Raw genomic sequence first — 26,050 nt, 5'->3', positions numbered from 1 at the left:
ACAACCCACCCATCACTGCCCCAAATCAGGTGAAGAATAGGTCAACCCCTTCATTGACCACCTCCTCACAGCTTCGCTGTCACACGACAGTCTCTACGCCGATCAACTTTGGTGTGAGGATTCGCGGTGTAACACCGTTGTTTAGATCTTCTTCGAACTCCAGTAACTGCCCCATAAAGTTAAGGTTAGGGGAAATGATTGGTCGTTTGCCTTTTACAAATTTATAGGCATCCGTCATGGTCATGCGCGTGTGCTTCATTAAGTACGCGATAACTATGGTGGCAGATCGGGAGACACCAGCCTGGCAGTGGATGAGGAGACCTTTTCCACACTGATGAGCTTCCTCTGGAAACAAGAAAGACAGAAGAAAGTAAGATTTTTGCCAGTTTGTAAATCAGAAAAACCTCAGTGCACTTAAGAGGAACTTAGTGTGAAAAGTCCCTTTATGCAGCTACGAGCACAGCAGCATCTCCTCCCCTTCCCCTCCAGTCCATCTTCCTTTGGGGTTTCAGAGTTACTGAATATGAAACACACAGGCCAGTCTACCACTGAAACATTCACTTATTTCTCTTTATTAGACAAACTGCACATCAAGAGACACCACTGCACTGCTCATGCGTGCTGCCAGGGAGCATCTATTTAGGAGGCATGGCAAAGCAGCTCGGGCTCCATCTCCACCTCTGCTGCAACGCCACTGCCTTATGTCGGCACCCGAACCTCCCTGCCTTTCAAAGCAGGACACCACCTTTTCAAAAACAAGTATTTTCAGATTGGATTCGTAATAATACTTCTGTTTCAAAGCCCTATTCTTTGAGGATTTTACAAAGCTACTTTTGAAATGAGCTTCAACGGGGCACTCTGCTGTGGTGTCCCTGCAAAAGCAGGAGCTGGATCCCGTTTATAACTGAGCAAGACTTCGGCGGTAAAAGACCTCAAATTCTGACTCCTCCTGACTTGCTGAATATCAAGCTCTGTGTGTTACGAGGGAGTCGCCTTCAGCAGTGTGGAAAGAGGATTTGCCACCCCTGTCTCTCCGCAATTCAAGCACAGCACCTCATTCTGCTCAACGCTTCCCCCTCCAGAGCTTCTTACCGGGAGCAGTGGGGAAAGGATGGAGGGAAACAACACCAAACACAGAGAATCACATACATAGACTCTCCACCAAGATACATCGCTTAGAGGGATGCGACCTGGGCAGGATTTAAGCTTCTGGAACCACACGCTAATAGGACATGAGAAAGAGGAGGGTCACTACCATACCACCCTCATCTCCCACAGCTTGCTTTTTAAACGGGAGATAAAACTTTCAGAAATGTGTCACTTCAGTGTATTTCTTCTTGTTTTAATCCACGGGAGGAGCATGAATTTAGTTTGCCACTTCTGGCATGAATCCAACCCCACCAACACTGTGGTTCGTTGTACCCCACACGTTCAACCCGTATTGTGAAAGCATACATGAAGCCAGCTTCCCTCTAGACGTTTTTGCCAGTTAGTATTTCAGAAAGTTGAAACTCTCTAATGCATTAGACACACTTTCCCAGAGAGTTTTTGATGATTTCACTTCCTATGGCTTTAGTCTTCGCTAAACCTGGGTTCAGTTGTGGCTTGCTCAAGACATATTTAAAGAAACACAGGCCAATCATCTGCTGTTTAAACATTTCCAAATCTTCTCGAATGCAATTTGAAGTTTACCCCGAGGAAGGGAAATCTTTGACTAGTTACTTCCCCAGCTGACTAAATTTGCTACAGAGAAGAACTCTCAATGGAGAAATATTTGTTTATTAAAAACAAAGACAGACCCCTCAAGCTGTAATTATTAAAAAGGAAAGTGAAATGGCTTTTGAAACACTTTCTAAACCTTTTCAGAGCCAGGCTGCTTTCTGTCTGCCCTTGGTAAAGTCATAAGCCAAACAGTACTTTTCAGTCGCTTTGAGAGCTCTAATCCTGCAGTTTGTAGGGACACTGGGTGCAGAAGTCTCCCTCCCACCCTTAAAGGGCCTCAACAGAGCTTTGCAGTTTCTTTATGTAAGCTTAGCCTATTGCATCTCCCCCTCTTGTAGAATTCAAAGTTTAAGGGTTTTACTGGGTTTCTTGACCCAGCTTTTCTTCCCAACGGGTCAAAGCAAGGTTCCCTCTCCCCTGCCCTCCAAGAGGGCTCTTCCCCTTCCCTTCACCTTCCCATGCACATAAGGATCGGCAGTTTGGGGAGGTGACAGCACTACCGCTAGAGCTGGGGTTGGGTTAAGAACCCTAAGGAAAATTTGGTTGTAGGTAGAGATCCTTTGGTCCTCCGCACTGTAGAGGACAAGGACGAGGGCTACTGGTGGAAGCTCCCAGTGGTAAGACTCAAGTTGCAATGCTGTACTCCCATCCGAGCTGCAGTGTAAGCAGTGATTTGCCTGTTCACCTTCATTCACTGGAGCAACATGGCTACCGCCGGCACGCATCACCGTACAAGAACCCTCTGCCAACCAAAGCACAGGCGGATGGGGCTGAAGAGCTATCTGCTTCCGAGCAGCATGACCCTGCCTAGGCAGATGGCAGGGTCAGAAGAACATGCTGAGCTTGGACCCGCTTCCTGGGAGACCCAGTCTCATGACTGGAACCCAATTCATGCTGAGCCCAAGAGCAACCCCACAGAGCCAGCACAAGCAGGCTTGAGTTTAGGAGCCGTGTACATAACTCAAGGGCCATAAACACTGCTGGTGTGAGTGCAGGGAGGAAGACAGCTCTGCACCCACTTCAGCATGGGGTCAGCTAAGGACCTAAGCTGTGATGCAGCACAGAAGCACGCTTCCTTTGCCTAGTCCTCCACCATCGCGCCTCAAGTGTTGGTAAAGAGATTAGCCCAGCTTCAGCACAAGAAAATAAAATCATATTTTAGTGGTCCCCCCCAGCATATTTCAGAAAACCTCTCAGGACGTGTACTTGTGCTGGGGAAGCACAAGTGGACATTCACTATGCTGCAAAAGCTGTGCCCGCTAAGACATGTGGAAGGACAAGGCAGGGTCCTCAAAAGCTTTCAGTATCACCTGCTGATGTCCTCACTGACCAGCCCGGCTTAAAGAGGCTGTCTGGCTTTAGCCTAGGTGACTAACCAGAGCTGAACACCCCCCCTGAACTTGGCCAAGGGCTGTGCTGCGTGGATCGTAGCAAGGGTCAGAGCAACGTGGGTAACACTGCTGGGTCATTTCTTCAGCGACCTCCCCCGACAAGCCGCATATCTGTGGTGAACTCTCTCACGCAGCCCACAGGGGTTTTGAGAAGCTTATTAGGACAAGTTTTCATCACAATCTACTCAACCACACATACACTCCAGAGTTATAAATCTAAGGGTAGAACAAGCGAAGTGTGAAGGTCTGTCAGTTTTGTCATGAAATTAAGTTAGGAGAGACTCAGCCATCATTAAGAACAGTTAGTATGAAAAATTGGCTGGAAGCCACGGTGGAAACTAGGAACACAAAGGAATCAAGAAGAAAGGATAACAAAACTCTGGGTTTTGGGGTTTCCTAAATTTGGAAGTCTGGAGGCAGACATCAATACCAATGGATAAAAATTGTAGCCCCAGGCTACTTAACTGGATATGCCAGAGATGAGAACAAGTAGAAACATGAGGTGCTCAGTATTTCTGACAACCTAAACAAAAGTAAATATGGCCTTACGGAGCCTTCAGGGGAGTTAGCGAAGCATAAAATTCACTATAGATTCTTACAACAGGTAGGAAAAAAAAAAAAAAAAAAAAAAAACCAACACACAAACCACATCACAAACAAAAAACCCAGGAGTATTTCCAGTCAAGGGTAATTACCGATGAACTCAAAAGCCTCTTCAAAATACTGCCTGAGATTCTGCTTGTTGCTGTCAGTGGCCGGGAGCCGCTTGTAGTTGAACAAGCCTTTCTCGTAATGGTAGAGGGGCAGGTGGGTGGTCACATTGATTACGTAGCCTATGTTCATTCTCTGCATTTTCTCCAAGTCCTGAGCATCGTGCTCGTTTCCGAGGAAGAGGAAGGGCAGGATGGGGGTGAGCTCCGCGTTCTCGATGTCTGGCGTGGTGGGGATGGACTGAGGTAGCATGGGGGGCACAGCAGACGCACCGCCCCCTCCTCCCCCCTCCGGGCACTCTTGCAGCTGGAGGGAGTTATCGCAGAGGTTTTCGTGGTTCTGCTTGAAACTGCTGAGTCCTCCTGGGGAGAGAGACCAAGCAGATATTTTGGTTAGACATCCTGAGGTCGGCAGCGTTTTGGACCCACCTTTCTTCAGAGCACAACTGGGAGCCACCAGGACTGGAGGTGGCTCTATTGTCCCCCACCACCACTGTCACGGTGAGCGACGCTGGGCACGGCTGCCTACAGCAAGGGTGGCATGAATCAGCAGCACGCATTGTCCTCCCCTCCACGAGGCTGACGGCGCCAAGGAACAGCCTCACAGACAAACATGGCTCTGTGCAACACCAGTGCGCTGGGGCTGCCTCACCTACAAGCCCGTGGGAGGAGGCAAAGTGGTGGTGGGGGGGATAAAAGGCATTTTTCTAAGAAGGAAAACATCTCCAAAACTACAAGCAGCACACCAAAGCAGAGGGGTGAGCCAGCTGGGACAGTCGTTTAGCTTTACCTATCCACATCAGCTTGGCCTGCCAGGAGCAGCCCTGCAGGGCATCCCCCCATCCAACACCCCCGAGGAGGGGTGGGTGCAGCTCACGCTGGCATCACTCTGGGGAACCGTACGTACGCGCTTGTGCGGCCAAATGAAAGAAAACTGCCCCTCGTAACCTAACAGCGACTGAGATGCTCACTTAACATGCGGCAAACAGCTCTCCTTTTTCTGCCCTGGTTGCCTGAAAATATCTAGTAAGAGTTATTTTTAGGACGCTAATATGGATTGGGAAATAGATTCGAGGGGGGAGGGAGAAGTCACTTTTTTGGCTCGTGCCTCCCCTGGCTCTACTGCACGTCTTGCTGGCGTGTTCAAGCAGCATTTTCCCCTTTTTTTATTTATTTTTTTTTTCCTCCAGGAGGGCAGCTCCGCAGAACTGGAGCAAGAAAAGCAGACCTTCTTTCTACACCTCATTCGGCAATTACATCAGCCCCGGGCTCCCCACCTGCCCGGTTTCCATAGCGATTACACAAAGCACACAATGACATCAGCTGGCATGACATCAGCTCTTTGAGCGCAAACAATACAAGAAGAACTACTTTGTGTAAGGCCTTTGGTAGGAGGCGGCGTTCCTGGGAGCTGCTGATGTAATGCTAACAGGTGGCTCCTCCGAAAGAAAAAGGCGGAAAGAGGAGAAATGCAAAGATATATTTCCCCACCACCACCCCCCGCCTCGCCCACAAAAGCGCACGTTTCTGTTGTACCGGGATACTTGGAGTCATGCACCGCATCGAGACCGGCCAAGTGTTCAGACTCAATTGCACTTTGTTAAATGCAAGCAAAAAAAAACAAAAACAAAAACAAAACAAAAAAAAACACCAAAACAACAACAAAAAACCCACAACCCAGGAGGAGGGAGAGCTACGCTGAAGTTACTAGAAAGAGCTACACTAGTCAAAATAAATGCTGAATATCACCATCCCAATAAAGCTATTTCTTAAATAAAAAAAAAAGTGAGGGAGGTTGTTCCTCTTTTCCATGTTCTTTCACGGCGATCATTAGCAAAGGAAGATTCTAAAACAAAGCAAAACATGCTGTCACACAGGCTCAGGATCACACACAGCAAAGGGCTTCGATGTGTACGTCTCGAGTGCCACAACTCCAAATGTCCACACACCTGCCCATTGGGTGGGGTGGGACCCCTCCCCCAGGGACCACCTCAGTGCCCTATGTAGTACTCGATGGGCATGAGGCACCCAGACCAGGCCACAACCATTTGAGCCCTTCCAATACAAGGGCCCTGTTTACTGTCCAGACTTCTGTCCTTCACACGCTGCTGTAGTAACTCATTTTCCCATAAATCTTTGCATTGTCCACAAAATGCAGAGTATTCCCCCCACCTCAAAAGCATGCCTATCTTCCGCTGTTTCTGCTGTTTACGGGACACAGAGCAAACGGATGTGCCTTCAAGATCTTTACTCACAAAGTTGTATAAAAGGGGAGCAGGACGGAAAGAAGAGCAAGGACAAAAATCTGAGCTCAACTGCTGCCCTTGACAGGGTCTGAAAAGTCTTCTTGGGCCATGCAAGAAAACCAACAAGGCTGTGGTCCCCAAGCTGAAGATGTCTGAAGTCTCATCCAAACCAACAGCCCCAGCCCAGAGGTTGGGCTAAGGACTAAGCCCTAACCCACATCCCCATCCTTCTGCATAGGCAAGTGATCCACTCAGCATTTTAAACACCGCTGTTTAAACAATAACCCGAGCATGCTGGGATTCCCAAGAAAACCTCTGAAAAATAAGCTGCTTTAGTGACTCCAGAGCCAACACCCATTTTCCACCTCTCCTGCAGCCTCCTGGGAGTAGGTGGCCAGAGGCAGACATAGGATCCCATTGCTTCTGATGGCGTGGCAGACACCGTCCTCTGTCACCAGCTGCCCTGTAAGATACATCAGAGCTGAAGCATCCGGAGCAAGCTTTCCTCACCACCTATGTCTATGTTCTCCTTCTGGGGCCTCCACCTGCCCTGTTGGCCAGAAGACACTATTACTCCTGTTACCAACTCTTCCTCAGTGCTACGTGGGCTTGGATCCAGCAAATGAGAACAGGGAAGAGAGGATAAGAGACCATTACATAGTGCAGAGTTCCCCCACTATCGCCATACCCAACAGAGACCAAAAGGCACAGGGCAATCCCCACCACTCCAGCAGGAGCATCAGGCCAAAGGATAGGAAGGTGATCCCAAATATGCCACATGGAAGATGCCCAAACAAGAGGGGCCGCCAAACATACAACAGCTTCACCCACAGTGTCTTTCCTGACATTCACCAGCAAAGTAGTAACCTTTCTTGAAGTCAGTCCACGTTCCCCCTCTCCTTGTTCTCCTCCCTCATGTGGGCAGGGAATTAAAAAGGCAGTTCAAGCAATACTTAAAATACCATACCCAAGCAACTCTTGGAGCAAACATCCCTGATACATTCCTGGGGAGAGGATTAATAAGCCGAACTGGCTCAGACACGTGAGCAAGGGAGGACTGGACAAGAACACTGGTGCCCAGAAAGGATGCAGCAAGATGCAGTCAGAGAGGGAAGCTGAACTCCAAAATCAGCAGTAGAAGCTTAGCTTGGCCCTGCAACGACATATGCATCACACAGGTCCCAAAACAGGATCCAAGCACCTCATGAGCACTGTTCCCTTAACCCACACCCACGTACCACACGTGATCCTTGCTCCTAGTTGATTTATGAGACAGCGGTGTAACTTAAGCGGAGCTCATGCACACACAACGCTCAGGTTTTTCAAAAGTTTACGAAACTACTTCCCCAAAAAAGTTAGACTAGTCAGAAGAGTCGAAGAGCAGCAGACTTTCCACATGAAGGTAAATACAATGTACAGGGTATTCAGGTGCACCTGTATTCCTCTGTCAAACAGATGCTATTTCAGCGTTTAAAGTCTTTGTGCAGTGGGGGAGAGAAGAGGCTATAGCTGGAGAAGAACCCAATGTATAGCAAGCCTGGTCCAAGAGCTGATTTGCTAAACTCAGCAAGGACCAAGACATAACACCGCAACTGACAGTGGCTCCAGATCACGAGGAAGCTCAAGGCACAGATGCGGAGACTCCACTCACGGCTGTAACAGCAGCTCTTTGTGAGTGAAGCTGCTCAGGCCTTCCCAAACCTGGGACAAGGAGGAAACGTTATGGAGGGCACTACCAGGGAGTCTGGAGGAGAAGCAACCCCTGGCAGAAGCCTCTCACTAGCACCAGAGTAAGCTGTATTTTAAAAGCAACTTTTCAGCTGCTATTTGCAATATGCAAAAAGCCTTCAGCATATACAAGCAGCCTAAGCAGAGCGGCAGTACAGTATGTCCAACCAGGAAAGACCATTAGCACGTACGGCAGCGCAGTTTGAATGGCAAACACGAAGCGTAAACTCAGCTGTGTAACCACCTTCGATGAGAAACCAAAATGCCAGCAAGCCAGATAAGCCACCAATGTTCACTTCTACGGAATGCCATGCTTGTAACCTGTCTTTTCTAGCTTTAAACACCCCACAGAGCTTTAATAACCAAAGTACAGCAAAACGCTTGAACAGCCCAGCCAGTTTGACACAGCCCACCGCAGGGACGCGGCGAACATCTCCAGTGCTTTTGTGCACGCTCTGCTCCAGCAGGCTTTCAGGGGGGGCTGAACCTACCCAAATGCAGATGAAGGATCCGCAGGGATGCCCAGCACGCTGGGGAACCCACGATATTTCTTCCATAAAGAAATTAATCAATGAAGCAGGACCCTCCACAGCAGATGGCTTTGCCCGCTATCTAGTGAAACACAACAGAAGCCTGAGGACTCTTGCTCGCCACTGTTGGGAAGAGCCGGAGATTTTTGCAGTTATCACCGCATGACATATTCCACCATCCTGTCCTGCCAGAACAGTTAGCGAGCAACAACAGGCTTTGGATTGTCTGAGACCTCAAAACTTTTAGGAAGTTTCAAGACAGCGCTGTACAAGCTCCAGCTATTCATACTTGTTTGTTCAAGTTCTTTGCAGCCATCTGCCCATAAACATCTCGCTTAATGCTTCTCAAAATCCCCCGCTGAGCAGCACCCGGGCAGCAGCTGCACACAGATTTCCCAGCTCCGAAGTCACCCGGGAGCCCGGGGCTTGCACCAGCGCTACGGGGCCAGGTGAGCGGCTGGACAGGGGCCAGAGCAGCTCTGGACAAATTAAGGGAAAAAAGAAAAGAAAAAAAAAAAAAGAAAAAAAGACAAGCAGCATGGTGCTCGCATAAAAAACACACCAAACATGGTGTCTGTCATATGCCATCAGAAGAGGCAGATATGATGCAAAACAGGCACAAAAGGTACGGCTGGAACCAGGCAACCAGCTTTTACAAGGGACCGTGACCTTGCAATTGGAACAATCATCTTCAAAGAAAGCAAGAAAAATAAACCTTATCTGCACACATTTTATACAAGTTGTTTTTTTTTTTTTTTAAAAAAAAAAAAAAAAGCCAGCAAAACAAGACAAAAGAGAAGACTGAGAATTAAAGTACAAGTACAGCAACATCTGCCCTCCTTCTCTGGGTCTTCTTTGGCACCTCCCAACCGTCACTGCTGCTCTATGGCTGTGTGACTACATACAAACTAGGATGGGGGTTTACAAGATGTTTCCGTGGATTTGCAGTATGTTTCCTCTCTGGAAACAGACTCTTACCCCACAGTAATTAGAGTAAGCGACCTTGTTCCCTCTATAGCGAGAGGGCTTATGGAGAGGCAGTTACCATGAAATATCCTCACCATAAAGCAATACCTTTGCATTACCTCATCGGCATTGGCCATACTTTGTTCTGAGCGAGGCAGGTACTGGGTGTTCCCGCTACGATTACAAACAGGAACATATTTCTATACATGACAGACTGCAGATGCGGGATCCACATTTAGACAGAGCACGTGGTCCTGGGAGACAAACAGACCTTTTATACAGCTTTCAAAGCTGTCCAGGCAGAATTCTGGATCCGCTCATCCTCGATTACAATACCACAACGCCATCTCAAACAAAAAAAAAAAACACACCAAAAAAACCACACACAAAAATAAAACCAACACAGACGCGCAACGAGAGCGGAAATCCCAGAGATGCTGTGAAGTATCAGAAGAGACATTCGGTCTTGTAACTTCCCCTCCTCTTGAGCTGCTGGGCTTTCGCAGAGGGGTCAGCGGAGAATGCTGTGATAGCGGGGCTGCGGCCACCAAAAGCTTCACTCGCTCAGGAACGAAGCCAAGGTTTAAAACACCCACTCAGCATGTGCCCTGTCAGTACCGGCACAGCAAACCAAGCCCCGGCGGCTGCCTTTGAGTGCGTTTAAGGTCGAAATGTTGCAGCGAGCATTTGGGGTGCAGGACGGAGATATTCAGACAATTGGTGCATATCTGTTTAAGATTACGCTTTGAATTTGTGCGAGTACAGCCTGTTCCTTTGAACCTGTGACCTCATTTATTTACATTACTGCAGAAAAGCACTGCCAGAAGCAACAGCTAATGACAGTCTCATGTATTTTTCCACTAAGACAACAATTAAACTGCTCCTGTGTTATTAATGAACAGACGACTTTGTGTCAAGTTGATTCAAAGTGCAGGATGCCTCGAGGTTAAGCAAACGTGACTCCAGAATGTAAAAATAGTAGGCCAGGTACTGCCAGCTGCTTCACCCACCCGGTGCTGCACCCCCTCTCCACCCGGGCAGGAGGGTTCGGTCCCCAGGGCCACCCCTCTGCCATGCTGCCAGCGGTGCCCGGAGGTCCTGTGCGGGGTGGCACAATGGTGTCGAGCCACCACCGCTTTACTGCTGGTGTTCGGGACCGCTTCTCTACCACAGGCAGGGCACGCTGTGGTCTATAACACTATACTCAAGTGAGACGTACTTACCTTTGAGCACCGTGCTTGCTTATCTAATTTTCCTTGCTGTCACATATTCCTCCCTTTTGGCTCAGGCTGCCGCCCCCAGCAGCTTCACCAGGTAGGGAGCATTACTTTTCCTGTGTCGACCTTCACATGACGGGTTTACAGAGGGCCAAGGCTGGCTGAGCTTGTTTAGAGGCAGTGGTTTGTCCCCAGGTCACAGGTATATGGCAGAAGTGCTTTCCCACGCAAGGGGAACCAGTGAGCTCCAGCACAGAGGCAACCTGAGGGACACTGCTCCCCATCCAACAAGGGTTCGCTTTTAGCAGCAAATCCATCACAACCTGCTTGCTTCCACCAAGAAAAAGGAGTTGTACAGGCTGAAGCAGAATTCAGCCAGTATAGGCCAAATCCACTCCTAGAATATGGACAACCACCCAGACCATCTCTTCACACCACCAACCAACACAGCCATCCCTGCAGAAGTTCATGGCTGTGCACAAGGGATCCTGTATCTGGGCTGTAACCAAACCAAAGGCCCACCACCTTATCTTCAACACCACCAGATGACATGGAAAGAGTAAAAGCAGGAGAGAAAGCACCTAACTCTCCCCATTTCTTCTGCAGTACTCTCTGAGCCTCAAGCAGGGGTAGGTCTACTGGGTACCAAAGGCACTAGCAGGGAAGGCATGGATGCACTAGGGGTGCACCCAGAGCACAAGAGCTAAAACCACCTTCCATCTCCCACCTTGTAGTGGAAGATCTAGCCATCACACCTTCCCACAGCTGTTGCCGGCAACATTTTAGCCATATCGAGGATGGTTCAACAGCGCACACTGGCGATGATTCTCTGCTCATCCTGAGGTACTGAAAGAAGGGATGTCCAAATTTCCTAAACAACACAAGACAGCCACTTTCCTTGTCCAAGCAGGGCTCCATTCACTGTGGCAAAGAACTGTACTTCCCACACCTCTTCTAGAGCAACGGGGCTAATCCAAGCAGGTCATCGTAGGAGTATTCCTACTCTCCAAGACAGATGTCCTTCTTCTCACCACAGCTGCTGCTCAGCAGTGCTCAGGACTTGCCTTCACTGCTGCAAAAAGCTTGACATGGTTGAAAATATTGTATTTGGCCCACACAGTGGGAAGCTGAGATGAGAAGGGCAACTCCCTTCTATCAAAAGGGGTGGGACCCATCAGATCACACTCATCTAGGTAACATTAGAACGTGCTCCTTCGATTTCAAGGAAATTGTGGTTTGGGGGTTTTTGTTTGTTTTCAAAACACTGGAGGGAGAATGATGCGAGGTCAAGCCCACCCTTCTGCAGTACAAGGAGACCACAGTGACACCAGGACTGCTTTACACATTACCATTCCTGCTGTTAAAGAAGCAGGGGGCAATAAAAAGAAAAAAAATCCATCCTTTTACCACATAAGTATCCACGTTTACCTCAACAACCCACATCACCCCCATGTTTTCCAAAGTCACAGGCACTGGAGGTTCTTCTACTGCCACTAGCAAGTAGAATAGGTCTGACTTTCTGGTCCTGCAAGCGTATTTCTCACCTGTCCGCAGGAGGTTCGAAAGACCCATCACAGGGTTTCTTTCCCTGTTGCCCACATGGTATTCAGCATCAGCCTTGCTGCAAAAGATTAAGCTTTAAACAAACATAAAAAAGTAAAAGTAAACATAGTTCACAAAGAACAGCTTCCACCTTGATACATTCAATCTAATCTAGTCTCTGCCTCTGATCGAGCTGCCAACGGCACTTCAAAAAAAAGGCAAAACCCTGCATTCTGGAGAACTTGCAAGGTCAGGTTTTTTCCATGTGGGAACCATCCCAAGAGGTCAGTTTGTACACAAGTTCTGGCCTGGAGGAGTTACAAGCACATCCTTGATACAACCACTTTGAGGTCCCTTTAGAAGTCAAGAGCGTGGCACCAGATAAAGAGGAAAGGTTTCCCCCCCAGCATTGAGGCATGTGCATTTGCATATTCTTTCTAATTTCATCTCAATACGGCTCATGCCCCTTGCCACAGCACATCCTCTCCCATTGGCCTTTGCAGTCCCTGGTCTCATCTACTTTTATGCTGTACTTCGACACCAGACACAGCACAGCTGGCTGTCCTGGAGACACATCCCAGGGAGGAAGGAGAAAGGTCACTGAAAGCCCCTTCCCCTTCTGGGCTGGGCCAGAAATCCTGGCTCTGTCCAGCTCCACTCTCAGCTCCTCCTGTCCCACCACCGCATTGTCACTCCCAATGCCTCCCACACCTCAACATGGGACTCGCTTCTTTCCATCAGCAGCTCTCACCCCTTTGCTTTTCTTCTTCCGAGGACAACTACATCATCCAAGGTAGTTCCAATTAGAAACAAACAATTATTTTTTTTTTGACCTGCCACTAGCGAGCCTTTCTTGGGATCTCAGTTTGGGATTTTTTTTTTTATTTTTTTATTTTTCTTGTCTTAAACTTAGTTTTTCCTTGGACCCTAAGTTTTGGGCTCAGGCCAGCCATGCAAGTCCCACAGGCCCCTCGCCTACCTTACTCACCACCTTTTCCAAGAGATGCCACTAACTTCTGAACTACTCACCAGCATGTCCAGAAGCCACTGTGAATACTTCTGGACCACATCTCTGAATTCAAGACAGTGGTTCCAGCTTTCAACTGGAAAACCCCTATGGTGGGTGAGTGTGGAGTCTGCCCATTTGAAAGGGGAAAAAAAAAAAAAAAAGTATTCACAGGAAAATAAACCACATGACAGCATCCTTCAAAGCACTGTGTTATCGTTGGGGAGCAGTCAGGAACATAAAAGAGAAGGCCTGCTCTCAATTTTGGTACAAGGATTAAGCTATACAAGAATGTAATTAGGAACAAGAGAAGAAGCCCCACATCCCAAACACACTATGGTGACAATTCCACAGCCACAGATGAGGACTGGACTTACCCTCCCTAGAGGGCAAGCGTTTACAGCAGAAACTCAAAATTAGACACATTACAACCTCTCATAGCAAAAGTATGCGTTCCCGTGGGGATGTAGGCTAACATGAAGTCCAATTAAATAATCACTGGAAATGTCAGCGTAAACCCTGAAGGAATACATACTTCTACTGTGAAATGCTCCCACTGGAAATCATATTAACAAAAAGGTCATCAAGAAATGCTAGAGCTATGTACAAAGGAGGCAGGGGAAGTGCAGGGGGAGGGAACAGAAACTATTTTAATGCAATAAAGATACCACACATGGTTTTATATTGACGAGCTACGAGTCTGTTTTCACAGACAGAGGTAGAGCAGACCAGATTTGCCCAAAACACCAGGTTTGGCTTGGCTTGTTTTTTAACCTCTTACCAGTTCTCTCCCTGCCCATCACCACAAGCATCCCTCGAGCACCTGGCCCGCCTGGCCTGGAGACAGCCATCAGCCGGTGTGACGGCACACAAGCGCAACACGGAGAGAGGGCTTTGGCTCAGCACGCCTGAAGAATGAGAAGGGTCCCAGCACCGCGTCAGACATCTGCAATCCTGGATGCGTAGGAGTGGACATTTCTGTTTGGTTCACGTGTTTTGGAGAACACTAACATTTTCATGGTTCAGCCGTACACTTATTCGCTTTACCCTTTTAAGGGCAATCTCTTCAGGACAGCTTCTTTCTAACAAGAGAGAGCAGCCTGCTTTGTTTCAACACAGGCTCTTTACCAGTCCAGACCACTGCTCCTCCACGTCAGAAACACCAGCAAAATTTGCATTAATATGAAGTTAAAAGAGGGTGCTGAGATACCACGCCAACATCTGGGAGTGCCATCCATTCCCGCTGGATCTTTTTAAAGTGAAGAGTTTCTGTCCTTTGGGCTAGAAATTATTATAATAACTGGCTCCGATTCGACACTTCCCAGCAAGTTATTTCACAGCACATGAAGAAAAACCCAGAAAAAATAACGGGTGCTGTCTTGACATATCCCAGTGCCACACTGCCCAAAAATAGAAGCAGCAAACTACTGGAACTAGCACAGTGCAAGCCAGACCCCTTCTCTAACACAAACTTCAGGACCATCCCCTGCTGGTACTTAAATCCTAATCCTAACAGTCAGGTAGGCAAGGATAGACCCTAAAAACCCCAAAGGGCAAGGGAAAGTTGGCCCAGTTTGCATCCATATACTCTAAAGTCAAGGGAAGAAGGGGGGGGGGGGGGGAGAAAAAAGAGGACATACATACAGAATCCAGAGCTAAATAGCCATCAAACGAGGAATCTCTTCAGCCAGACCAAAATCAACCCTGGTCTCCTTGTCACCACAGGTGAGTTAACACTAACTTTTCCCAGGAAGCACAAGCACGGTGTTATCCCTCAGCTATCCCTCAGCAGAGGTGTCATGCTGCCTTGCAGGACTAACATGGACACCTATGAACCCAAACCTCATGTTGAATGATCACTTTAAGTGGTTTTGTGCCCTAAAATATGCCAGCAGATTCTAAGCAGCAGCAGATTCTAAGCAGCTGCAAAAGGCTTATTCTTAGTTTGCATGAACTAAACAGAGTCCCATTATCTTAGCAGAGACCAAGAAGAATTAGAGCCCATCACCAACACAGTACAGGTCAAATGCTCTAACAACAGCTTTTGCTTTAAAACCTTATTGGCCACCTGCTTACATAAGGCTTAATATCACACTTTGGCATAATAAACTAGAGACAATCAATACAACTGATATGACAGAAGCTTGCAAGTTGTCTTCTATTTTCCGAGTCCCTTTAAGCAACTATAAAGAAAAATATATATATATAAAATTCATGTGTGGACAAGGAGTTAAATTTGTTCTTTTTATCACTTTTAATTAGAAGCTGTTCTTCCCTGTTGCAGTGACTCAAGTGGGAATTAACCCAGGCATGCTGTAGACTCTTTACAGCTAGAGCACAGTAAAAGAGTTGGAACTAACGTGTTCACATCACTTTATTATTATTTTCTTAAGTTCCCCCCCCCCCAGTTTCCTCCTCCAAAGCTAATATCAGTGATACATATGTGCAAAGCAGCATTTAACCCTAGCGGGAGCAGTGGCTCCCAAGCCTGCCCTCCCACCCACTGAGCACACTCATGTCCCCCCAGCAGCGAGTGATGACAGATTTACAGTCACCCCGACAGCGCTAACCCCAGACCCCTGCAGTGGGGACAGCCCGCTGCAGGGACACACGAGCTGGCTGGACCCCAGCCAAGGGAGCTGCGGGTGTAGTTGAGCTACACAAGGCTAGCGTTGCCCCAAGCAGCAACCATCGGAGGCTCCTTCCTTCAGGACAAGAGGGACTAGGTGGTACCCAGACCTACAAGGTCCCAGTTGCTCCCTGCAGACTTGCTGGCTCAAGTCTCTCTGCATGGACTCCCCTGGGACATGCTCTTAGGGGCACCACTGAAAGCAAGCTCCAGGAGATCATGAGCTGGCACCCCTTCTGGATCTTGGTCTCTTCACTGGGAGCAGAGCTTTCCTTTAGAAAGGAGGCAACCTGCCCACCCAAGCGGAGAGAGACACGAAAACAAACCTCAAATGTTTAAAAGAGCAAAACTCCCCTGGAAGCAAATCAGAGCTTACAGTTTATCGCTTTAGCAAAGACATACTGTTAAGGGAGGAGGGGAAGGGGGTGCTTGCAAGCCTCCCTCCAACTTTCTGCAACAGGCAGCTGTGTTGTGCCAGGGCACCACTGTGATGGTGGATGAACCTGGGTCAGCCACACAACACCTAGGGCAACAAGAGAGATGAGCTCAGCGTTACAAAGAGCGGTGAGGACAGAAAAAGAAAACCCAGATAAATTAAAGTGCCTTGTCCAAGGTCTCACAGCAAGCCTGTTGTGTGTGCTTAGCTACAGAGAGGGAGAATGACCATTGCACAGCCTTGGTCAGAGCTCCCCAGCCCCGAGACTGCCCTGCTCTCTAGGCACAGAGTTATCCCTCCAGGAAGATTACACCCTTTCCGCACCACACGGAAGAGACACTTCCTTCTCCCATCTCCCTCCTCCTGTCCTTCAAGCACTAAGGTGCTGCTGTACAGCTTCAGAACCAACTCACAGAACACCTTCTGGACACACACATGCTCCTGGGGAACCTACATCTTTCAGAGCAGGAAAGGACACGCCAAAACCAACCTCTAGTGGGCCGAGATGCTTGCTGACATGAGGTTGCCTTAATCACAGATTTTAATTGGAGCAAAGAGTTTCCTGTACTAAAAAGTCACAAAGCATTAAAAGAAAAAACAACAAAACCCACAGCTTCACCACACACAGAAACCACAAGCACTCCAGGACCTTCCAGCCGCAGAAATAACCCTGCTGAACCCCTCCATGCCTCCTGCTCAAGGCAGCCCCCCGTTCTGCCTCCACATGGGGTACGTTGAGAGGCACACCCAGGACTGGTGGCGGAACCAAATGGCACCGGTGCAAAGGTGAGCTTTACCACCATAACCATCAACATTCATTGGATCAAGACCAGGTGAAAGGCAGCCACCCGAAAGATCTGCCGGCTGAAGCCGCAGGAAGTGCAATGCTCAAGACAGCACCTTTATCCAGCCTCCTCTCAACAGGACTCTTTGCAAACTCTGACTTCTAGGGGAGGAGGGGAAAGCTGACATCCATCACATCCACCACTCTTCATTATGTGCTGGCTTACCAAACACCTTTGTGATAACAAGAACCTCAAAGAAAGTTTAACTTTTACAGTACAGAGGTGTTTAAAAAACACCGAAGACGAATTCAGGTGGGCAGCTAGAAACAGAGCTCCAGGCAAACAAGCCCTCGCGATAATTCAGGTCAGCCTTGTGATTTCTGTAGCCAGCAATCTCCCAGGCCCACCAGAGACTTCCCAACAAGGCCAAGGATCCACACATAATCTTATCTTATGTGCAAAGGGACAATGCATTAGGTCATCTTCATAGATTACCATAATCTGTTTCTTTAAACAGCGTGACTTCTACAGCCCTGCAAGGCCATGCTGAATATTTGAGAAATACTTCCCTCCTGGTTGGCTGGTAAACATGCAAAACAGACAACATTTTAAGACTGTGTGCATGATGCCCCTATTTATGGCATTTCTTCACTTCAGAATTGCTTACATAAATAATAAAAAAATATTATTATAATATAGCTTTTCATAGAGTAAAGAAAGAGTCGTAGCCTAAATACAAGTGGCTGATTCTCCACTTCAAATGCATTGTAACACCAAGGTAATCTCACTAAAAAAAACTTTTGTGCTCATAAGCGTAGTGAAAACATCAGCTGCTGCTTTGGAAGGAAAACAACCTGTGTAAAGGTCCTAAAAAAAAAAAAAAAAGAAGGCCTATGTGTATTAGTTAACATCAGACACCACTGAAACCTCTAACGCAGCTACTCTTCCACCCTGAGCCTCTCAAAAAGGCTGTGCTCATCTTAGGAATAAAAAACCAGAAGACACACCAGCAAGCAACGTAGCAGTAGAGCGTCTCACCTCCAACAGGGCAAGGGCAGCACACAAAGCATTCAACTAATTATAACCCAACCTCTACCTACCAGGAACATCGCAGGTGATATCCCCCCAGTTTAAACAGAGCTGGAGATGGATTTTTCTTTACAAGCATCAGAGATGACAGAATCACAGAATGGTCAGGGTTGGAAGGGACCTCTGGAGATCATCTAGTCCAATCCCCCTGCCCGAGCAGGGTCACCTACAGCAGGTTGAAATATAGATATTTGCCTCATGAAACAGTTTGCTTCTTGACTCTTAGTTTGGTTTCCAAGGGTATGAGAATCTGGAGAGCTTAAAAAAAAAAAAAAAAAAAAAATCGAGTCTCCTTCCTGTTCCTCTCTTTCCACGGCAGTGTCATTGCTCTCTTCCCCTCCAAGGACAGCTAAAACATGACAGGCACTGTGCAAGCCAGCATTTTGACCTCTCAGATGCCATCATCTGGCAAAGTGTACCATTTACTCCATTCCTGTTGAAAAGGCAAAGTTTAGAGGTACTCTTCTCCGCAGAAACATCTCCTGAAAGTGCAGAAGAGATTGTGGTCTCCACTTACACTATAGCCCCAATTTATCTATATGCAAAAGGTACAGGCACAGACAACCAATTTTCAAGTCGTTATAGCCAGTAAGATTATCTGTTCCAGTGGAGACAGAAATACTTTAAGCTCCAGCAATCAGAGTTTGAAAACTGAAGTTGAAATCTCAGCCCTAAGAGAGCCAGCAGAAGTTTCTTCCCCAGTGACTGATGGGGCCAGATTTCCTCTGCAGCACAGAGGGAACAAACTTCAGTTTTAAACACACTGGATGCTTCACACGCATTACTTAACACCTAAAAATACACATTTCCCCATTACAAGCATGACCTAATAATTATTCAGCGGAGATCTCTGATGGAAATAAGTGCCAGGCACGTGTTTTGTTGGTCAGCTGGATTTGTTGACCATTGTGTCAAGTTTTACTCTCAAATACACTTGTGCAGTGTAATCTAATTAGGGTTTAAAGTAACACCATCACTGTTAAATTATGTAATTAATAATGTATTTGACCTGGTCATAATCTGTTGCAGGTATTCTAAAGGCAGCTGATCATAGTATTTTACACAGACACAGGACACCATAAACCAGGTACTTATTCCTTTTATAGGTGTCTCGGTCCCTCGGCACTTGTTTCAACTTCCCTGATAAGAGACTTCAGTGTGGTAAGAGATCTGAAGCTATTCTTAGAACGTAGCACAAAGCATGAAGTGGTTTGCCGGCAGGTCTTATACTCCTTGCTATAATGAGAACAAGTCACTTCATTTATTTCCCTGTTAGATGAACAATGAGAAAACCAAAAGCCAGAGCATAAATAAGCTCCTCGGACCAGGAACACGAACAGAGAAGCAACCAGTTGTTATCACCACCAGCTGGTTCCTCCCCATCTCCCTTGCAGCAGTCCAGCCACCAGTCTACAGCATGCGGGGGGAGGGGGGAAGCGAAAAAAAAAAATATATTATTCACCAAATTACGTTTTGCACCTTTGCTTTTGAATTCGGTGTTTCCCCACAGTCAAACACTGAAGCCTTTAAAAACCAAACACAAGACTTGAGGGGATTCACAAGGCTGCTGCTGCTGGGGCTCAAAGGCAGAGGAGGAAGGGCGGGATGAAGACAACAAGCACTAGTCACCAGCCAGGGAGACAAGGCAACTCCTCTTGTGTTAGAATCATAGAATCGTTTGGGTTGGAAGGGACCTTTAAAGGTCATCTGGTCCAACCCCCTCTGCAACGAGCTGTTGAAATGTGTTGGCACAGATGCTTCAATTTTACATTTTTGTTTCATCTGTAAATTTCATTTAACTTGGAGAGGAAAAAAAAAAAAAAAAAAAAAAAGATGCTCAACTCTAAACCTAAACACTTCATTCTGGGCAGAATAATACTTTTCATCTGAATGCAAATGAATTTCCCACTTCCTATTTTTAGGTCCCAATAGCAAACTCAAGCACACAAACCCCCAGGACTCCAGGCTGCTTTTACTATGAGCAGAGGTGCTCAAGGAGGGCAGAGATGTCTCACCATTGGGTTTGCAGGAGGGAAAGGGGCACAACCCCACCAAGGAGGACCAGGGCTGCGGAGCCAGCCCGGGGCTGCGCTACCACGCTCTCCCTCCCCAAATTCGGCAACAGCTTTGCCATTGGCCTCAAGCAGAAGGGACGCTGGGCTCACATCACTGGTTTTTCCTCTTCTCCTTTCCAATACTACGAAAAAAAAAAATAAATGCATCCACAAAAATAAGGCCTTTAGGTTTCAGTAAGCGTGCAATACCGTGGTCTAGTACAAAGGTGTGCGAGTGCTTGGAGGGAACGTGACTTCTTCCTGTTTTGTATACAAACAGGCTGAGCAGCAGCTTCAGCCCTGAGAGCTTAGGCTGCTAGAGCCCGTGTAGCAAGCAGCACTGTGAAGTACACGATTTCATGATTTATTTTTGTTTTTAATTTAAAGATAGGGGGGTTATGCCAGTCTCAAGTGCTGTTCTACCTTATGAACAAAGAAATAAGCACATCTTTGCTTCTGAAGAGCTTAAATCGAACTTATGCAAATGTTATATTTAGGACCAAAAAAACGCTCCATATTAAAGGAAGCAGCAAAGAGAGGCATGGATTGGAAGGAAGGAATACAGGTCTTAAAATCCCCCCCATACCACAGCATAAATAAAACCCCAACGCTCTCTTGCCACAGTGCTAGTTTATATATTGGTCTGCTACATTAAAAATAAATCAGGCCACCTCTATTTAACTTGAGCCTAATAAGGTGCCCCCATACATACATTTATCTATAGATCACAGCCAGGGCTTCGTCAGCAGCAGAGTTTCTCTCCGCCGCTTAAAAACACTCAGGCACCTAAAACCTAAATGCACGCAGGGCCACGTCGCTACCCCGGCGCGCTGTAAGCCAACGCTGTAACTCAAACCCTCGGCTTTGCCGATCGGATTCGCCCCACGTCGCGACACCGCCCCACGAAAACGGCAACGGGGCCGCCGGCTGACAGGCAGCACCAAACATGGAGAAGGTGGCACCGGATCAGGGGGACATAAACTTGGACGGCCGGGCTAGCAACCAGTGTTTGCAAACACAACACAGGGGGATCAGATGGACCAGCAGTAAATTAGGACCGGATTGCAGCGAGCAGGAGAAATCGCTGGAAATAACGAAGGCAGGCAGAGAGGGCTCCCCAGCCATCCCTGGCTTCATACCGGTGCCCGAGCCTGGGGCTGTGCGTGCGCCAGCTCCCGGGATGCTGAAGCACGATGGAAAAAACGCTCTCTGACAAGTGAAACTAAATAATGAGTGCTTCCAGCACCGCTCCTCCAGCTCAGAAACTTAACCACAGCCTTCCTAAACGCTGCTTCATCCTGCGCTCGACCCCAGTTCGAGCCTCACTTCAAAGGAGGGGAGGAGAGTTAAGGTGATGGGGGAGAAAGCTCCTTCCTACACACTTCCCCAGATGAGGTCTGCTCTGGCCCAGACAACCACTACATCCAAAAAGCAAAGGATTTGGGCTTCCTCTGTCTACTAGCACGCTTCCACATCTGTTGGCAGAACGGTTTGGGGAAGGGGGTTTCTACTAAGCAGGTCTTCAAGGCAGATGTAGCCACAGGTTTCCAGTGGTTGAAAAACAGAAATGGCCCAAGCAATCCCGCAAGCACCCAGTTAAACCCAGCACAGCACCCAGGAGCAGCAACCAGCCTTGGAAGGTGGGAGAAGGGGCTGCCCACAACCTGCCCACAGGACTCGAGAGCTCGGTGCTGCCCAGCCACAGCTCTGCGGCTCCATCGCAGCCAGGGCCTCGTACTTCAGGCACTGACAAACTGCTAGTTTGAGGTCCACAGAAGCTTCAGCATTTTCAGAGAAACACGGCAGAAAAACATCTTCAGCATCCCACTTTTCTGAGGACAGGAAGGCTTGCAGACTACGACCACTTATCTAGTTGTAAGGGCTGTACAACAGAACAACTACTGCCAGAAACGCAGGACTTCACCAGTAACCTCACCCTCCAAAGCACCTCCTCTCTCTTTCTTATAGATGAAGGGCACCATCATGACCCGAGAGATTCAATAAAACCATACCAGGAACCTGTAGCAAGTGTCAAAGTAAACCCAGCATGGCCATACACTTGCTGGGAGCAAGAAGAAAGTTCAGCCCAATTTTAAGCTTCCACAAGATACACCCACAAGCGGTTATCTCACAGGACCCCCTAAGCTCCTATAAAGTTCTGAAAGTAAACTGAGGAAAAGGGATAAACTATCAGCCCAGGCCGTTCTCCTGCAACACTGTGCGGGTTAGGAGTAGTAAGCTGTACAGAAAAATTATATACAGGACGAGCTAAGCAACAAATCCTTCCATAGACTACTTCCATAGTCCCTGCCAACCATGCCTCTGAATGGCATAACCGCCCAGGGGAAAGAAGATTCAATCTAGAGGGCAGCATTGTTATAAGCAGGAGCTGCAGAATTAAGTAAAGAAAGGGAAGCGTTGTCCTTGGATGCTGCTTCAGTTGCTGGGGCTCACTTCCCCTAAGCGCTAAGGGACAGGCCAACCACCACATTAAAACAGGAGCCTTTACAGGAAAGCCATATACACGTAGAAGCATGCATACATGTTAACACAACACTTTAAGATCACTTTTTAGACAAAGCGTCTCACTCTGTCCATTATTCTGACCCCATACAACCAAAACAAGGCTTGACTGCTTCTCAAGTTTTGCTGACTGTCCACGATGCAATGCTTCAGAATGAGTGGCCTCCCTCATCTTTCCTCCCCCCTTCTTCTGCTCTCCAGCACCTACAAGTTCAGATTTATATGGACTAAAATAAAGCTGCTAAGTAAAGGTCAGTCTGAGGAGCTAAAAGAGAAGTATACCCTCCTGGACCTCTGCCCCTTGGGCTATAAATACTCAGAGCAAGCACTGGGGGAAATTCTTTGTCTGCACAGACAGACACCAGGAAGCGCGTTTCCTCCTCCTTCCAGTTCCCACCCTCCCCGCTACCCAAGGACAACAGTCAGAGAAAAGCAAGCATCTCCCCGCTATGTTCATGGAAGACGCTGGCTTTGCCATAGGTGACTCGAGGCACGCACGCCTTCCTCGAAACAAGCGCTTTGAAAGCCAGGCTGACGGCAGCATACGTGCACTGCAAAACAAACCTGGAGGTTACACGTCGGCAAAGAGGAGGATTACCTTTTAGGACTAGGGGTTCCTTGCCTTCTCTCTTGAGAGACTCCAGCACTATATGGAGCGGCTGGGAAGGCATTACTCTGCTTGGCTCATTGGTATTCTCATCATAAACTATGATTTCTTTGGAAAAGATCCTCTTGAAGGAGTCCTTGCCTTCCCGGCAGGAGATCAAATCCAAGACGGTGATCTTGCCCTGCTGGAGCCTTCTCCGGCTGATCTTGTCAGAACAGTTAATGTGGACAGCCCCTTGAATGTGGCTTTTATTATACTCCATGAACGGCCTGCAGTCAATGATGACAGGCCCTTGGTTCTGTTGGTGGCTCTTGCTGCATTTGGTCATCTTCTTCGCCAGATCGTTGGGGTAAATGATTTTGATGCTAGCAAGCTGCTTGGTGGTGCCCGAGACCGGGCTCCCCACTCCGCCCAGCGGGCTCAGGCTGCCGGCGTTCTCATTGCTGTTGACCATTTGGTTGGCAGGACAGGCGGTGGAGGCTCCGGCGTTGGCGCTGCTGGTGCTCGCTTGAGTATGGGCCTGAGTGTCCTTGTCGTACGTTGCCACAGTGCAGCAACTGGCACTGCTGCATCCACAACTCAGGGAGCGTGCAGAGCCGTTGGATGAGGGCATATACGTGAGATTAGCAGTCTTTAGGGACACGACAGCTGCGCCGAGCAGACTGGAGTGGCTCTCGCTGGCAGAAGAGGCAGATTCAAGATAGCTAGAGTCTAAACAAAGGTTGAGATCCTGAGGTCTCACTGGCCTCGAAAGTGCCACTACTACCCTGTCGTCTAAAGGAGATGGAGGCATGAGGAGGCTGAGCACTAGCAAGTTAAGAAGAACTCAAGATCACCCTGCAAGAGAAAAAAGGGAGGGGGGAATGGGAAGGAGAAAAAGGTGATGAAAACAGATCGTGAAATCACGCAAGCCTACAAATTCAGCAACTTTGCCAACACCCATTACATACAGGTAACAACCTAACAACCCCTTCCAACAGTTACCAGCTCACAGGAGTTGCTAAATAAACCTTTTCCAGTCCCGCAGCAAATACTTTAGCTATCTGCATGTGTGCGCCTGGCACGCGGAATACACGCGACCAGCCTGGACCGTGCAGCTACACCCAGGAGGAGACATTTGTCTACATGCAGATGGTGCCGAGCTATTCTGAAACCTCGGGCTGCGAGGCACGCAACCGATAATGACGGAAAGGCACGTTCTCTCGTTCCCGTTGCTGACTGCAAAGGAAACAACTATGGGCTGACTCTACTACTGGGAGGAACGCACGGGAGCCGAACGTGTCAGCGGCGATACGCAACTTTTCCAGCAAGCTAGAATAAAACTGGCTTGTGAATAAATTCTCTGAGACGGTTACAAGCTTGAGAATACAAAGCTAAACAGAAAACAAGGAAATTCAGTTCTGGAGATCTCTATAAAAAGTTAGTATACACCTTGCACTTCCACCCCTCCCATCAGAGAGATGAATCCAGCTCCCGTTAAGCCTCCAGGCCCGGGGAAGCTGCTGTTCTCCAGCAGTCCCGGAGCAGTAGTTCCCTCCTGCCCAGCACCTTTCACACCTTCGAGAAAGAGGTGTCCCCTCCGCCCCAGCCAAGGTCACAGCCTGCCCGACCCCGGGGCATGCCGTTTGCTAAGAGACAGCACGCACGATTAGGAGACACCCCCCCCCCCCTTTCCACTCGGGAGGGAAGGAAAACAGGAGCAAAACAACCTAAGAGAGCCCAGACGGTGCCTCCTCTTCCCCAGCAACTTTGGGAGCAGCTCCGGCTCTTGCTGGAAAACGCATCCGAACAGCAACTTTTCACGAACTCCGTCAAACCCGCAAAACCGAGAGGACGCTCCCAACGCGGCTTCGTCTCCCCATCCAGCTTCGGGCCGGGCCCGCTGGCGAGGGGCACGGATATGCCCCATCCCGAAGAGCCGGACCTCCTCCCGGGGCCGGGCCCGCACGGCGCTGTCGCGTGTCCCCGTCCCCCCCCCGCACCCCGACAGCCCCCGGAGCGCGGGAAGGTGCCGCGACCCGCCCGCCCGCCCGCTGACGGCGGCGGTGCCGGGGCCGGGCGGAGCGGCCCCGAGGGCTCACCCGGGAGGTTCCCCAGCCCGCTCCGGTTTTCCCAAACCTCCCCTCGCCCTTCTCGCTGTTGAGAAAAAGGGTAAACGAGCCCTAACGCAATTAAAAAAAAAAATAAAAATTAAACAAGCGAGGGAGATAACCCAGATCCTCTACGCGGGGAAAACAAGGAAACAGCACCAGAGCAGCGGGACGCTAAAGTTTTATCCCCGAGCACCGGGACCCGGGGCCGCCGCCGCCCGCAGAGCGGGCCGGGCCCGGCCGAGCCGGTGCTCCCCGCCGCGGCAGCTCTGCCCTGCCCGGGCTCCCGCAGCCCCCGTGCGCCTCGTGTCCCGGGGAGCCTCCGCGCCGCTCCGCTGCCCTCCCCTCCCGCACTTACCGGCGCGGCGCGCTCCGGCCCGATGCGTCGCGGCCCCGCGCGGCCGCCGCTGCGTCTCGCGCCCGCTGCCCCGCGCACCGCCCGCCCCGCGTCCCGCGCGCCGCCCGCACCATCCTCGTTACTTTCTCTTTTGCTACCGCGTAAATGTACGGCCGGGCGGGGGCGGGGCGGGAGGCGACGGGCGGTCTCGCCGACCAATGGCGGCGCGGCGGCGGGCGGCGGGGCGGGGCGGGAGGCGTGGCCAGCCGGCCGGGCGCCGGGGCGGTGATGTCATCGGCAGCCAATGGGGAGGGCGCGGCGCCGGCCCCGCGCCCCGGGGCGGCAGCTGCTCCCCGTTGACAGGCGCAGGCGGCCCCGCCGCGCGCGCGTCCTCGTTCTCCCGTCCCCCCACCCCCGGGGCGCCACAGCGCCCCCCGCAGGA

General features: G+C 49.3%; 1 protein-coding gene across 1 annotated transcript; it reads right to left on the bottom strand.

Moving 5' to 3' along the window:
• DUSP10 (dual specificity phosphatase 10) lies at window positions 1-25,709 on the bottom strand. The gene is made up of 4 exons (XM_082481742.1): window positions 25,630-25,709; window positions 23,173-24,018; window positions 3,809-4,186; window positions 1-345 (listed from the first exon to the last, which is right to left on the bottom strand). The coding sequence occupies exons 2-4, from the start codon at window positions 23,972-23,974 to the stop codon at window positions 80-82; spliced, it is 1,446 nt and encodes a 481-aa protein (XP_082337868.1). The 5' UTR covers window positions 23,975-24,018; window positions 25,630-25,709; the 3' UTR covers window positions 1-79.
• Window positions 25,710-26,050: the final 341 nt, after the last annotated feature.

The sequence above is a fragment of the Vanellus vanellus genome, assembly GCF_965231255.1.
Source record: "Vanellus vanellus genome assembly, chromosome: 3".
In the NCBI taxonomy this organism is placed as follows: Eukaryota; Metazoa; Chordata; class Aves; order Charadriiformes; family Charadriidae; genus Vanellus; species Vanellus vanellus.
This window is presented reverse-complemented; position numbering and strand designations above follow the sequence as displayed.

Bases quoted from the DNA above. Each gene is read 5' to 3' on its own strand.
- DUSP10 (XM_082481742.1), bottom strand. From the start codon at position 23,974: ATGCCTCCATCTCCTTTAGACGACAGGGTAGTAGTGGCACTTTCGAGG. The intron at 4,187-23,172 runs GTAATCCTCCTC...CTCTCTCCCCAG, and splicing joins GGAACCCCTAGTCCTAAAAG to GAGGACTCAGCAGTTTCAAG. The intron at 346-3,808 runs GTAATTACCCTT...TCTTGTTTCCAG, and splicing joins AGAGGCTTTTGAGTTCATCG to AGGAAGCTCATCAGTGTGGA.